This window comes from Colobus angolensis, unplaced genomic scaffold, assembly GCF_000951035.1.
Source record: "Colobus angolensis palliatus isolate OR3802 unplaced genomic scaffold, Cang.pa_1.0 Scaffold46, whole genome shotgun sequence".
Classification (NCBI taxonomy): domain Eukaryota; kingdom Metazoa; phylum Chordata; class Mammalia; order Primates; family Cercopithecidae; genus Colobus; species Colobus angolensis.
The window spans coordinates 13,043,879-13,060,240 of record NW_012118043.1 but is presented as its reverse complement, the minus strand read 5'-3'; the positions used below and the strand labels follow the sequence as shown (position 1 = coordinate 13,060,240).

At 39.7% G+C, this 16,362-nt stretch overlaps 1 protein-coding gene across 1 annotated transcript in view; it reads left to right on the top strand.

Moving 5' to 3' along the window:
* SRPRB (signal recognition particle receptor, B subunit) overlaps window positions 1-16,362 on the top strand; it is a 36,503-nt gene that overhangs the window by 5,965 nt on the left and 14,176 nt on the right. Inside the window, exons 2-3 of the mRNA XM_011958226.1 lie at window positions 14,611-14,936; window positions 15,506-15,600. Coding sequence (XP_011813616.1) covers window positions 14,783-14,936; window positions 15,506-15,600 — 249 coding nt within the window. The 5' untranslated portion in view covers window positions 14,611-14,782. The remainder of the gene's footprint in view (window positions 1-14,610; window positions 14,937-15,505; window positions 15,601-16,362) is intronic.

Sequence of the window (16,362 nt, the reverse complement as noted above, 5' to 3'; positions counted from 1 at the left end):
TATATATATATTTTAAAATTTCTAGTGGAAGGCTTTTATTTGGTTCTGTGAATAGTTATTTTGTTCCCTGTGCATTTCTAGCAAGTCATCATTTGTTCCATTTATCTGGAATTCCTAGGCTACCTTTGTCAGGCTGCAAGGAATTGATGGAGTACACTAGCTTTTTAACCTTTAACTAACTTGTTGGATTTTAGGCTTCCTGATACTTTAAATGTGTTGAGTATATTTTCATAAACAGAATTTGTGTCATATTTCTCTCTCTGCCCATTTTCTCCAAAATTCATAAACTGTGAATATTCTTACTTCATGACAATGTGTTTGTTTGCATATAGTCAAGCAGGGTTCCTAGGGCCACGTTGGGAGACAGAACCCAGAAACATGGCATACTGGCAAAAGGGTAAGAATTTCTTACCAGCCAGACTCTGGTCTCTGTCTCTCTGTGCAAACTGGTTAAATGAATGGTAAAAGTCACTGTTTATCTCCTCTGTAAAGTTTTGATTAATACAAAAAAAGAATTCTGAGGCTGATCTTAAACTGTAGTGAATCTGGTGTGCTTTGTGTCTTTCTGTATTGTTCTGTCATAAAGAGGGGTACCTTAGAATAAAATGTGTACTTAGGACCCCATAGGCCTGCTGTTCAAGACATCCCAGCAGACTGATAAGTCATGTCTTTGTGAGCTTGACCTTGTAACCATGTGGCCATGCTTTCTCTTTTCACAATGGCAGCCTGGGTTTAGGGTTCAATTCCTGGCTTAGGGAATGAGCCCTTTATCTTCTGTCTGTGTATTTATATGTGCTGTGTGTGTACTATAAAAGAGCATCAATTAATTGGTTTAATAATAAGAGCTTATATCAAATATTTTGTCAGAAAAGTAAAAAATGTAATGCCTTTTATTTACTTCATGTGACTTAAGTAATCTTTGGGAAATAAAGACAATCTTAAAGATTATTGGTAAAATACAAATATCTTCAAAATGCAAATATTTAGTCTAAATTATGCAGGTCAGATATTTGGTTTGTGAAATGCTTTAAGGTCATAAGCTGCTTCTTTGACTTTTAAAAATTGCTCAATTTATTTTGGAGCATTAGATTCTAGATAAGGCCTGGGGACAAATAGAATTAGCTACGCCCCCTAGCTATGCAAAGAAAGTTATAAAGAAAGGAGATTTTATATAAGAAAGGATTTTATATCGTAAATTCTTGTCCTAAAGTAAAATAAGTGGTTGTTAAAAAAGAGGGATGTTTAGGACAAGTTAGAAAGTCCAAGCATGTCATAGGTGGTCTGTGTAAGTCATGAAATAATTTACAAAAGAGAATGTATGCAAGAAATATACAACTTAACGGTGATTAAGACTCCTAAATGCTTCATAAAATGCCACTATGACTCTTAACTGTACAACTTGCCTGCTTTACAGCTAGGTAGATGCTGGAAAGAGTCAGACCTTATGTGTACTTCTGTCTGGGTCCTAGACTCCACACCTAATATATAATTAAAATCCTGAATTTACTAAGGTTTTCACCAAAGTAAAACTCACTAAGAGTTAACATCGTAACACGTAAGTGAGACTACTGAAGCAACAGTTTTACATGCAGGGTATGTAAGAAAAGTGAATGCATTTTCAGTGAAAGATTATAACAAGGCATGGGAATGTAGATTTTGTTTTTTTGCCTAAAGGATTAAAGGATTGGTTTAAGTTCAGACAAAGCTAAAAGTTTGAATTAGTTGTGGAAGATTTATAAAAATTAATATTGTAAAAAATTATGTGTGTGAACATATTGACTAAATTTAAAGGGGTATTTTCTGGTTTTTCGATAAATTGAACATCAAAATAAAAGTACAAACAGGGTTTTCTTAAAGCACTGATCTGCTCTTTAACAAAAATTTCTAAAGGGTTATATAAGGTTTGTGAGAATCTCACCTTATGGTCAAACCGATTAAGATTGGAAAGATATGTCTACAAGGTTTTCTTAAAAATTGGGGTTGACATTAATAGTACACTAATGCAAAGGTGAAATTTGACTTTCTCTCTTGAACAAGATTGTCATGCAATATTAAAAGATAATGAAAGATTTTTGTTTGCCTTTTGAATAAACTACCCCCCCACACACACCAAAAAAAAAGGAAGGGAAAGACAAGAGACAGATTGTTTGGAGAATAAGTCTTCCCTCTATCAACAAGTAAAGGTTTTTGCCTTTTAACACATTTTTGAGTCATCATTTTGCTAAATGAATGACTATGGTAACCTGGTATTCTATTTCATAATATCGAGTGTTTTAAATCTTTTAACATATTTAATAGGCTTCCTAAAATCAAATTTTACCTTCAAAATTGTCTTTTCTAACCTCTAACTTTGAGATGCTGCAGAGGGCCCCTGAAGCGTCCAAAAGAGAGGTAAACAGAATTATTTGGCATGTTTAGTTACATGGGAAGCATTGTCAAAAATAAAAAAAAATTAATCTTGTTCAGGTTATATTTTAGTGAATAATATTAATATATGTTCCAAAATTGTATGAGATTTCTAAAATTCTAATATGTCTGAGTATATGCTATCAATCATAATTATGATTATTGTTATTGTAGACCACAGAAATAACCAAATTTCCTTGTCAATTATGTTTTTAACTATAACTATTTAAAGTCATTTCCACAGTTAATTGCTTAATACTGATGCAGTTTCTGAAAACTTCACAAGCATGCAAAGTCCTAGAATATGGTATCTTTTAGGAGATTCATGAAAGATTGGAAGGGACCCTAAAAAGCACTCTTGAATACAGGTTTCTAATAAGTTTAGAATCATGTCATTTGAACTGGGTAAGAATTGCTGGAACTTTAATGAAAAGACTGACTGGGTTATAAAACTGCTAATCCAACTAGAACAAAAATTAATTAAATACCAAGAAAAGACTTTGCCAGATTTTCATGCTAAATTAGCTGATACTGAAACTGTTTAGATATACAATTTGAATACATTTCATCATCTAAATCAAAATACCTATGATAACCCATCAGTTATCAGTGTTATGCACCTAATTTGGGGAAACAAATGGTATTCAAGAGGATATAAGTCTAATGTTAATTAAGCATGAACTCATGGAGAACCAGGATGGCCACCTTTTCCTTCCTCAGTCCTTAAAGCTTTTGTTAGTAAAATTTCTGCATTACATGACTTGTCATGGAAAAGATAAAATGATCCAAATTGAATATATTGATGTGGTGACTTATAAATTACTAAAATAGTTTATAACAAATATTTGGTTCCATATTCCTGGGAAAACAATAAAAGCTTCAGGTACATCTGGTCACCTGATGGGCCATTTAAACATTTTATAGAGGGATTTCATTCAATTGTTATTTTCAGTGCATGTTTTCTGGTTGTATAAAAGCTTTCCCATGCAAGAGGGCTGATGTTATAACACTAAGTTATTATGCCACCATGTATTTTCACAAGGTAAAGACAGCTTTTTATGGTTCACTAAGGACAATCAACTCCTTCACAACCTAGAACCCTAAGATTGGATCTTCTGAGAACATCAGATAAAGACTGTCCTTGCCATCCACACTACAGCAAAACTTCTGGACCGTGAACTTTGGGTTCATGATCTCACAACTGAGAAGAGTGTCTCCACACTCTTGGAACTGTACACCTATTGGAACCCTTAAGGTAAGGCTAACCAGGGAAGATTCTCTCAAAGAAGAAGATGGCATCCTTGATGTGAACAGCTTTTCCCAAGATCATAAATCAAGACTTCTCTATTATCATGAGACTCTTATCTTTGAATATTTTTTCCTTGCTTATGCCTCTATGAAAAATAGAAGTGGAAAAGGGATCTGTTGCGTACACTCATGGGGTATACTTTTATTTGTGAAGAATTTTGCAGCCAGCTTTAGGTCCCTTTTCCATGATTTGGAATAAAAGACACAATGATTAGAAATGTATCCCTCATAATAGACTCTATAGCAGTTTACTATAAAGGTTATGGCTACATAATAGACTAAATTCTCTTAAGAAAGTTATGCTAAATAATAGAATTGGCTAAACAGAAGAGTATCTGTGCAGCTGCCGGCACTCAAGGCCTATGGAGAAAACATCAGGTATTACCGAGATTCAGTTGTAGCGAATTAATGAAGAGACTGCTTAGTTAAGTGAGTAGACTCTTTATCTAGCTCATTCTTTCATCTATTTGAGTTTAGGAGGTTTGGTTTATGGGGACCCTGGATAAGGAGTGTACTCGCAACTTTGGTATTATCCTCCTGATAGTCATAATAATAGTCTCCCTGGTGTGCTATATTCTCTGGAAGGTTTTAAATGTTTGCATACAGCCATCTCTAGAATGTCAAATGGTCTCTCTTAAACTGGAATGACAAGAACTGAAAGAAATGTGCGACCATGAGGACACTGTAATTAATCTATGAATGATGTGCTGAGACCAAAACCCCAAAATGTTGGTAACTGAGAGTGGTGCTAAGTAAGGCCCTAAGTTTTGGTCACACTCTCAGTTAAGTGAGAACCTGACCAAAAAAGGATAATTTTTTTAAACAAAATTATGGAGGCCATTTTTTTTGGACTGAGCTCATGCGCTAGGCCCCAACAGACTAAACCAAACCAAAATGGAGTCACCTATGCTAAGACCTTAAGCAAACACATAGATCCTAGAACAGACCACAGGCCAGGTTTTGTTTTTCTCCTACAAATCTCTATAACAAACATTCCTGATAGCATATGTATCCACCCTCTGAAGTTCCCATTAAATCTTTTAACCAGATTCATTTCCTCTTGCCAAAAGACCATAAAGCTTCAGATGATCATACAACAAAAGTTCCAGCCAGTTCCACCACCCCTGGCCATCAGGGAGCTACCCTGCCTTACTAGACAGAGCAGGGTAGGAGTTCTGTGATCCTCAATAGGTAGGGACTACACCTCAAGCCAGCATGCAGCAGTTACAGGAGAAAGACCATCGGCCCCTCCACCTCCCATAAAGATTTATGGGGATCACATCTCTGGAGGAAATGAGGCAGAAGAATAGGGTCTGGAGGCAGGGAATATACAGCAGATGCATGCTGACTTCCTAGAACTAAAAATGGAAACACTTCAGCTATCATGGGAAATGCCTTCTCTGTTTACATAGGGCATACCCTGAGTAACCAATGGAAACCTTTAGAGGGTATTTAAACCCAAGAAAATTCTGTAACTGGGCTATTGAGCCCCTATGCTCAGGCCCACTGCCACCCTGTGGAGTGTACTTTCATTTTCAATAAATCTTTGCTTTTGTTGCTTCATTCTTTCCTTGCTTTGTGCATTTTGTCCAATTATTTGTTCAAGAAGCCAAAAACCTGGACACCCTCCAGTGGTAACACTACTGTGCATATAGTGGACAAAATTAAGTCCTTATTTGAAACATCTAGTCTTCTAGATGTTTAGAAGTGCACAAAGTATGTTAAAAGTAGAGGTAGTAAATAACACATTTTGTAGTTACCCTTTTGATTCATATGAAATACTGTCTTTTGGAAATTGATCAAACCACTTCGCTTTATATTTATGCTAATTCATGGAGGAAGGAGCAGAAGAAAGTGCAAAGGGCTTTATACCAGTGTGTTTACAGTATGACACAATTGACTATTGTCCCTTATATCTGCATTTCCTTTTACTTTGCTGTGTATATAAACAAACATTTACATAGCTTCCAGATTTTGAATTGGTAAATATTCATGATGTGTGAAAAAGTGTGATACATACTGTATGATCCCAATCGCATAACATTGGATGGTGTCCTAATGTATAATATCTAGTCTTTCTGGATGTTAAAGAGGTTGCCAGCATAGAACAAAACTAGAGTTAGTAAATACATTGAGTACACTTTATGTTAAAATTCATAGGAAAGATTGTTCTTAAAAACACTTCAAAAGTAGACTTGTTAAAATTCCCTCTAAGTATTAGAGATGTTTATACCTGTCCACTGGGTTGATAGAGGTAGGAAGGGGAAGGGTTCTAGGCCATGTTCCTATTTAGAAGACACATTCAAATTATAGCCTGTGCTTTGTATGTGCACCATTTATTCAATGCTACTGTGTATAAAGTGGAAAACTCAAGTCCTGTTTAAAACACCTAGTCTTTCTAGATGTTTAAAATTGCACAATATAGATTAAAAATAGAGAGCTAAAGTAACACCCTTTATGCATTTTTGTGGTGGTTGTTATTTCCTAGGACTGGTTGCATTTGAGAATGGAATTTTTAAACTTGATGCTGACTGTTCATTGGGTGGCGGCAGGCAGGAGGAGGAGGAAGTATGCAGGGAGAAGGGTTCTGGGCCCTTGAGTTAGATTAGTTCAGATGGTCTAGCCATTGTTCTATGTGTGAATTTTAGTTAATAATGTGTTTTAAAGAATAAACAAGTCTTGGCCGGGCGCGGTGGCTCAAGCCTGTAATCCCAGCACTTTGGGAGGCCGAGATGGGTGGATCACGAGGTCAGGAGATCGAGACCATCCTGGCTAACACGGTGAAACCCCGTCTCTACTAAAAAATACAAAAAATTAGCCGGGCGAGGTGGCGGGCGCCTGTAGTCCCAGCTACTCGGGAGGCTGAGGCAGGAGAATGGCGTTAACCTGGGAGGCGGAGCTTGCAGTGAGCTGAGATCCGGCCACTGCACTCCAGCCTGGGCGACAGAGCGAGACTCCGTCTCAAAAAAATAAAAATAAAAAAAAAATAAACAAGTCTTAATGCTCAAGGTAGTTTAAAAGTAGAGGTAGTAAAATATCCCTTTATAAATGTCCTTTTGTTAGTTTTTAGGAAGACCTGTCTTCTGGGAGTAACCTTTGTTAATCCACCTCTTGGAGCTAGACATAGTCCTGTACTTAGTCACTGGCATGGGAGAAGAGGGAGAAGAGGAAGGGTGAAGGGAAGGGCTTTTTGCTAGTATCTCCATATCCAGAAGATAGTTTGAGATGACAGCCATAGGTCTGTTAGCATTTTAGTAAAGTGCCCACGTTTATTGTGGACAGAGTTTATTTTTTGGAACACCTAACCTTTATGAATGTCCTGAGGTGACAATGTATGATTAAAAATAGAGCTAGTGAATTAGCCAATTTGTAAATATATTTTTGTTATAATCGATAGAAAAGATGCATGTTGGACATGGAATTGTTAAACCACCACTGAGCAGTATATATCAGGACTTGTTCATTAGGTTGGCAGCAGAGGGGCAAAAGGAAGTATAAAGGGGGGAGAGATATATGCAGATATACATTTACATTTTGATGATAGCCACTGATGTGTATGTACATCTCTTTTGGCTGTACCATAGGAATACATTAAGTAATTCAATGAAAATATACCTTCTTGCTAATATTTTAATGGTATAGATCTGCTAATGAATTCTCTTAGAAACATACTTAGTGTATTCTGTTGCTTTATGTTTCATTTTAAATTGAACATTAAGGGAATGCAGTATTTTAATTGGAACTCTGCCAATGCTTTTATCTGGAGGTGTGATGCCATTTTTGTCTTTTATAAAATTTTTGTCTCAAGAAAGGCAGGATTATATTTTTTCTTAACAGATTGAGTTGGTGTAGTGTTTTCTTGACTATCAAAATACTCATATAGCTTTAGGATTTTGAATTGGTAAATATTCATTATGTGTAAAAAAGCATGACACATAAAATTGCATGATCTCAATCCCATCAATCTGGATGTTGTGTCTATACACACACAGGACCTAGAAGGACAAGTCAAACTGTAAACTGCCTGTGAATGTGGATGACTTTGCTCTTTGCTTCATGTGTTTCCCAGTTTCCTAAAATGCACATGTTAGCTTTTAAAAAATAAAGGATATTTTAAAAACCTTAAAAAAGAGATGAACATTGTGATAATAGGCAAAAAATACTAGAAACAGTTACTAGATAACATACATAGAACCAAAACACATCTAAAATATGAAGCGACTCACTCATAATTAAAGAAATAGAATACATGAGAACATGCATTTTTTTTAGATCAGCTAAAGTTAAAAAGCTGCTAACACGCAGAGGTGGGAAAGGAACAGAGAAAACGGTTACTGTTACTACTTTTGATTTGACTCTAGATTGGAGAAATCTTTCCCTAGAGGGACGTTTCGCCAAATCTATTATCCTTCAAATGCATATGTCCTTTATTCTCGATTGTACTTCTACGAATATATCCCACGGAAGTACTCTCACAGAGTGTTTATAATAAGGTAAAAAAAATATGAAATCCTAAATTTCCATCATTAGAGGACCGGAGTAATTTAGGACGTATCTCAACACTGGGATACCCCGCAGCATTTACAGAGAGTGCAGTAGAGCTATATGAACTGCTGGGGAAAGGTGGTTCAGTAAAACAAGTTTCATAATCAGATGTATAGTATATAATCATATATTTGAATAAAAAACATGAATATATATGCTTGCGTGTGTGTGAAAGGACAGTTACATATAAGCAGTGGCCTTGGAAGGACAGAGAACAAAATAATCATTTTAATTTTGCATTTTTATATACCATTCAGCTTCTCAAAATGAACTATTACCTCAATTACTTTTTTCAAGTGGCTCTCAGGGAGAAGTTAAATAGTAAAATAATCTGAATTGTGTAGTTCCTAGTATTATGCAATTGTGTATTTTAAGGTCTAAGGAAAGTATGCCCAGATAATTCTACAAAGGCCCCAGCTAGATTCTGTTAATATCAGGAAGGATTTAAAGTAGAAGAGGCCCCTTCTGTGTTTAACAGACAAAAAGTTATACTTGAATGTGAAGGAAAAAGTGCCAGTGGGTGGAAAAGGCTGGGAAGGATGAACAGAAGTGAGTGGACTGTTCCCTTATAGAACACCATGGTGGCTCTTCTTGTCTACATCACTGTAACGCCAGCATGTGCACTTCCACATGCCAGTGAGCAGTAATGACAGCATGCTTTGAGTAAAGCCAGGGCAGCTGTGGCTGACACCATTTTCCTTCTTCCCCCAGGAAAGAACCTAGAAGTCTGGCACTGTTCCTCTGTAGTACCAGGCTGCCTGTGACTGAGGCTCAGGGCTGTAATCTGGCCTGGCCTTAAATCCCCCTCCTTGGTCTCAAAAGGATAAGGCATCATTTGTTCACACTGTGCTGCTCCATCAGCAGATAGGAACCGCCCAGGACCTCCAGGTGTTTCCTTCCCAGATCAAGGCATTTAAATAAGTGCAAAGTGGGTGCCTGCTAAGAGCCAGCAGTTTTGGTATAGAGCCAGATCCTCTCTATGCCTACACCTGAAGAATGGATGATTACATTGTACAGTGTATGCTGTGGGACTGTCCACAGTATCAGAGAGCTGAATAAGCTTAGATATGGTGCAATCAAGTGAGCAAGTCAGCTCTGAAGTGAAGCTCTTCGTCAGGACCTCTTGTGTTTCCAGTAGACTCACCTTTCTCCCCTTCCGTCCTTTAAGAGACAGGAGGGAGCTGCCCAAGCTGTCTGGCCAGATGTCTGTGGACAAAGTGTGATTGATGGATATGGGCAACTGATCCTACTTGTATCCGACTGAGAATATTGAATGATGTTAGAGAAAATCCTAAATGGTGCCTCTATTCAAATGTAATTCTTCTTCTTTTTTTTTTTTTTTTTTCCAGACAGAGTCTCACTCTGTTGACCAGGCTGGAGTGCAGTGGCGTGATCTCAGCTCACTGCAAGCTCCGCCTCCCGAGTTCATGCCATTCTCCTGCCTCAGCCTCCCAAGTAGCTGGGACTACAGGTGCCCACCACCATGCCTGGTTAATTTTTTGTATTTTTAGTAGAGACGGGGTTTCACCATGTTAGCCAGGATGGTCTTGATCTCCTGACCTTGTAATCTGCCCACCTCAGCCTCCCAAAGTGCTGGGATTACAGGCATGAGCCACCATGCCTGGCCTTCAAATGTAATTATTCTTACCAGCAGATCCCACTTTCAAAGAAGCTAAAATTAGAAATTAAATTTGTTAGGCTAGGGTGACACATCCTCAAACCCACTAAGGCAGGGATGTGAACCAGGAGGGTGTCAGACAGGAGCCTGGGGCACGGCAGTGGACACAGTAGGCCTGGGATCATTCATTCAACAGTTGACCAGTGCCTCCCATGGGCCAGGTACTGTTCAGGGACGGGGAATACAGAGGTGCGTACTATAATCTCTTTAAAAATAATGTGTTCATTTGTATTTACTGCTCTTATCCATATAGCCTTCTTATTAGTACATATGTACAGAGGAACGTCTGAAATAATATTTATCAGGTATTATAGGTAGAACAATGGAGGTGATCTGTGGCTTTCATTATTGCTTGAGTTTTTAATGTAATAAGCATGTGTTAAATTCTGTTTTTAAAAATCCTCTAAACATTTTTTTTAAAGCCATAGCAGGGGAATCTCATGATTGGTATCCCTAGGTCTGAGGTATGTTCCATTGTACATTGGAGCTTTGGAGAGCAGAAGGAAGAAGGTATCTGGTGAGTGGGACATTTTAGTTTATGGAAGAGAAGGGAAAAATTCCCTGACTATATTGGTTTCATTGTAACTCTCCATCTGCTAGTGGAATCAAGAACTAAAAATTTACCAGTGGGCAGCAATCAGTATCGCATGTCTTTCCTTTGCATTGGTGCCCACAGAGCCCCTGATGAAGATGGGTGAGTACAGGGAAGCAACTAATCTCACCCCTCCTGCTCATTCCTGAGAATGGGGGTGCTAACTTCTGAGTGTGGGAGTTGTGCACATTTCTTCTGCCCAGGAAACATACTGAAGAAAAAAAGTCTGTTTTCTTAAACCTTCTTTCTTCCTTTCCCAACTTTACCACCATGGCAGCCCTCTTCCATTCACATAGCTCTGACCAAATATCCTCAGAGAGTTAAGACAGTTATGGTTGGAACTCTCTGTGTCTGGCCCTTCCTTCTTCCCTGCATCTTTAGTCCCCAGTCAGGAGGTCTAATGGTAATATCCAGTGATTTTTCTAAAGAGGAATCAGTGGTTATATTATATAAGGGGTGTGTGTGTGTATGTGTGTTTTGGGTGGTGAATACAGAGCAGGGGTTAGGACCATAAGAAATAAGAGAAATGGAATGTGGCATGACTGCTGCCAGTTCTGATAGTTTTGAAATTGGTAATTTAAAATAAAGTAGTTGGTTTACTTACTTAAGCCTCACATCTTAACCATCCTTCCTTGATCTGGAGTTCCTATCGCCTACCTTTATCAATAAAAATGCCTTGAAAATGAATCCTACTATGTTAAAGCATACGGTTAAGTAGATAGAAGCCCATTGCCTGGGATGAAGTCCCAAGCCTTATCCTTAGGGAGGTTACTCAATCCTGCTTCAGTTTCCCCTCTGTAAAGTTAGAAAGTGAGTCAGTGTGAAAATTAAACAAATTAATACATTAGGCAGGGCGTGGTGGCTCATGCCTGTAATCCCACCACTTTGGGAGCTGAAGCAGGAGGATGGCTTGAGCCCAGGAGCTCAAGACCAGCCTGGGCAGCAGAGAGGGACTGTGTCTCCACAAAAATAAAAATAAAAAAACTACCTGGGCATGGTGTTCGTGCCTGTAGTCCCAGCTATTTGAGAGGCTGAAGCAGGAGGATCGCTTGAGCCCAGGAGTTCCAGGCATGAGCCATATCATCACTGCACTCCAGCCTCAGCAACAGAGTGAGACTCTACCTGAAAAAAAAAAACAAAACAAAACTAAAAGTGTTTAGAATGATGCTTGGCACCAGGAAGTGCTCATTAACATTAGAAACTATCTTCATGCCCCACTATCTTCCCCATACACCATAGTCTTGCTTCCATCCCCACACTCCCCCATCTCTTGCTTATCCCCTTGAGCTCAGACTCAGTCAAAGCCTCGTCAAAGGAGTCTCTCTGCTACAGAAGATGCTACTGACTACTTATAGGACATGTCTGTTTTACTCCTGTGCCACTGACTCTTCCTTCCTAGGCTTTTTTGTGGGTTCCTTTCCTCATTCTTCATGCTCTCCATGATTTTAATGACCACTTATTTATTCCTGACTCCCAAATGAAAATCTAGTGTATACTTGTGGAACTTTATGTTTACTCACCACTTGCTTGATGTAAGTTTTTAGATTTCCCAGAAGCACCTGAAATGCAACATATAGAAAAGAGACAGTTTTCATTCTGGCTACTCTTACATTGGATCCACAGCCCCAAGCCCCCTCCCATTGAGGTCCCTAATTCATTTAATGGCTTTCTCATCTTCCTAGTCACCCACACCCACCACCTAGGATGCAGCCTTGATAACATTCCTTTTACTTAATTCACAATATCCAACTAATCACATCCTATGTATTTTAACTCTCAGACATCTCTCAAATTTGTGCCCTCATTTTCATACCTATTTCTGTCTCTGTATTAAATTCTGAGCATCCTTTGCCTAAATACTGCATCTTTTACCTAAATGCTCTCAGCTGGTCTCTCTGCCTGAAGTTTTTTGTTTTTTGTTTTTTTTCTCTCAAGTGTTGGTTCTCCATAGATCTGCCGATTATCTATGTCACCCCAAATGACACTTCTTACTGCATTCTGGATAAACTCTAAGATCCTCAACATAGCACACAAAATCCCTTCTGGTCTGATTCCTGCGAATCTTTCTAGCTTCATCTCCTGTCACTCCTACTTAAATGACTGCTCTAATCAATTTTTATAGATTTTATAATTGATGATTTGGCATCCATTCATCACCAGGCCAAACTAACAGCCAACATTGTTTACATTTCCCCTGTGGCCTGGCTTTTGAGGGTGTGCCTAAATCATATTACAAAGCTTCTAACACAACCCTTAACATCTGTGTTTCACTTCTTCCCCAATCAAAAATGTCTCTATCTAGCTACTTGCTGACACATTAGTAATCAAGGCAGAGTCCCAGTTCCTCTCTTTTTTTCTTTTTTGGAGGCAGGGTCTAGCTCTGTTGCCCAGGCTGGAGTGTAGTGGCATGTGATCACAGCTCATGGTAACCTGGAATTCCTGAGCTCAAACGCTCTTGCCTCAGTCTCCCAAGTAGCTGGGACTGTAGGCATATGCCACCATGCCTGGTTAATTAATTTTTAATTAAAAAAATGGTTTTTTTGCAGAGACAGGGTCTCACTATGTTGCCCAGGCTGGTCTTGAATTCTTGGCCTCAAGTAATCCTCCTGCCTTGGCCTCCCAAAGTGCTGGGATTAATAGCTGTGAGTCACCAGGTCCAATGCCCGTTCCTCTCTTTTTCCTTGTCCCTGTGCACATTGAGGTTTTGTGTGGCCCTGAGTGTTATCAAGCTAAATAACAAGCAGAGAGGGAGGCTCTAAAAGAAAATAATATTTATTCACGAATAGGCATTGCAATGGGAATACGTATGCCATTTCAACTACGTGCACATTCAGGGAGGTGTAAAGGAAGACAAAGATTTTTAAAGAAAAAATGAGTCAGATTCCATAACTGTTTTGAGATAATTATCCTTGGCTACAAGGATCAAACAGCAAGGATGGCATCAGTAGTAGGCTGGACAGGCAGTTGCTGGGTAGCTGTCCTCAGACATATTTTTTGTATGTAAGGTTGTGATGGCCTTTGTGCAAGGTTGTGGTTTTTGCAGTCTTTTGTGACAGTTTTTGTCATCGGGCATTGGTACATGAGAACCCTCCCTCCATGGCCTTTCACCAGCTCCATTTTTCTGATTTAAATAAATAAATAAATAAAGTGACTCCATTTTGATTCTGACAACTTTTTCAATGGCAATGTGGAACTGTAGTAACTTTTTTCAGTCTTTCAGTGACACTGACATCTTCATGCCTCTACTCAGTCATACAATTAAATTAAATCATGTGTACATTTTAAAACAATGACACCTGTTTAATGACAGAGACTGTGAACTGGGACCTTCGAGGTTGGCCACTTTAGGTGTTTTATTTGGGCCACAAGTTTTTGAATGCTTTCAATTACCTACCAAAATTTCCAAAGCGGAAAATTTCCTATAAAAATCTGTCTTTATTGCTTCTCTTGAAAACTGGAAGAACTGGCCAACCAGGTCCCACAACACCTACCTGGCTGAATGGGGTGGGCTCCACTTTCAGCAGAAATAACCTCTGCAGTTTTCAACAGCCCCAGCTCTCCTGGGCGTTGATTTTCCTAGTTGCTTCCTTTAATGCAGACATTTGAGTTTGCAGCCCTAGATTTACAGTGTAGGGGGACTGAATTAGTTAGCTTTCCCATGCACATCATTTCTTATACTCATTTTCTTCTGCACAGCACCTCTTTTTCCTTTAACCACTCGCAGATGCTAACTCATTCTTCAGGACTCAGTTCGAATTTCCAGAAGCTTTTCTCTGAACTCATGATGGACTCTGCGCCCCATTATGTACTCCCGCATCGCTCCGTGCATCTATCTGGCACATCCCTTGCCGCATTAAATTCAGATTAAATGTTTGTAGGATGCTTGAGTTCTTCACAAGTCTCACGTCACTTAGCGACGGTTGGGAAATCCTCAGTGGTAGTTTCGGGAGCCATTCATTCATTTTATTGATTTCATCATTCTTTCAACAGCCATAACGTACTTGACGACGACTGACTCGTATCTTAAAAGATGTGTGTGTGTCCCTCGACCAATAACCTGTCTGTCCCTATCGTTCTGGAGGAGGACCAGGTACCAGAGAACTACAACTCCCATCAGGCACTTGGGGATCGCCGCGGCTGAGGGAGAGACTAAGGCTTCGGAACCACCATTCGCGTGAGGCTCTGCTCCCTGCGCCTGCGCAGAGTGCAGGGCCACGTCGCTTTTGCGGTACCAGAGACCACGCGTCTCATCCATGGCTTCCGCGGACTTGCGCCGGCTGGCAGATGGCGGCGGTGCTGGGGGCACCTTCCAGCCCTACCTAGACTCCTTGCGGCAGGAGCTGCAGCAAACAGATCCAACGCTGTTGTCAGTAGTGGTGGCGGTTCTTGCGGTGCTGCTGACACTAGGTAAAAGGCGGCCGGTGGTTATGGCGGGTTCGGGGCGGACAGAGGTCCGGGCTGAGAGGGCGCCTTGAGGGCATCAGGAGGGTGAGACCCACCCATTCTACACCCCACCCTCTCGCCTGAAGCAGCGGCAGCGGCGGGGCGTTAAGGGAGATCCCGGGCGACCCCCGGAGTTATGTCCTGGTCTTTGGGGCGCGGATTGCTCTTCGTCATCTTCCCTGTTATGCTTGAGCGCGCTGTTCCCCGCCTTCCGCTGTTCTCACTGCAAGGATTCAGGGTCTTGACACCAACTTTCAGCCTCCGGTGTTTGCGTGCGAGCGCTGGGATACCAAGGTAGTGAGATAACACTTGAGTCCGCAGTCAGAGTAAGGAGTGCAAAGAAAAGTTGACAGTTGACACTGCCCGGCTCTCAGTGGGCCCCTAACAACAGCAATAGTAACCATTATGATAAAAGTCAGTTCCAGGTGAATGAGGTGTTTCATCACAGACTTCTGTGAATTTCCCCACCCCAGCCATGCACATATACTGATTGCCAAGGCGTAATTTGTTGTTTTTCTCTGTCTATTCCACAGTCTTCTGGAAGTTAATCCGAAGCAGAAGGAGCAGTCAGAGAGCTGTTCTTCTTGTTGGCCTTTGTGACTCCGGGAAAACGTTGCTCTTTGTCAGGGTAAATGATTTCATTTACACTTCTGTTAAGCTTAGTAGAAAATTGTATAGCATCCCAGTATTCCTGTCATCTCATGGTTTATTTTGTAAAAGAAGCTGATGCTGGTAAATTTGAGAGTTACCAAATTTACTTGACTTACTTGGGAGAACAGAAAGACTCTTAGAAACCCATAATTGAGAAATATTGATCATTTTTCCTCTTTTTTTTTTTTTTTTTGCCCTTGCCTGATGCTGATATTTAGTCTTTATCACATTTAAGGGTTTTATTTAATTAGTTTCATTCCAGAATAGCAGAAGGCACAGAAGCCAGTGGTCTACAGTTTATCATTCCTTCGTTAACAAATTCTTATGAGAGTTTATCAAAGACACTTTTTCACAGGATGATCCTTCTTTGACATAGTGGGCTAGTTAGCTTCTTTTTACTAATATTTATTTTTAATACATTTAGTATTTTTAACAGTGTGTTTTACATGGTGAATAGGAGAGGTTTTCTGCTTTTTAACTTTTCTTTCTGAGAGTATAAATTATTTCCCTTCCATTCAAGAAATAGCTCAAACCTTTTTTTTTTTTTTTTTTTTTTTGAGACAGGGTCTGGCTCCAGTGCCCAGGCTGGAGTACAGTGGCGAGATCTCCGCTCATTGCAGCCTTGACTTCTGGGACTCAGATGATTCTCCCACCTCAGCCTCTGAGTAGCTGGGACTACAGGCGTGCGACACTAAGCCCGTCTAATTTTTTTTTTTTTTTGAGACAGGGTCTGGCTCCA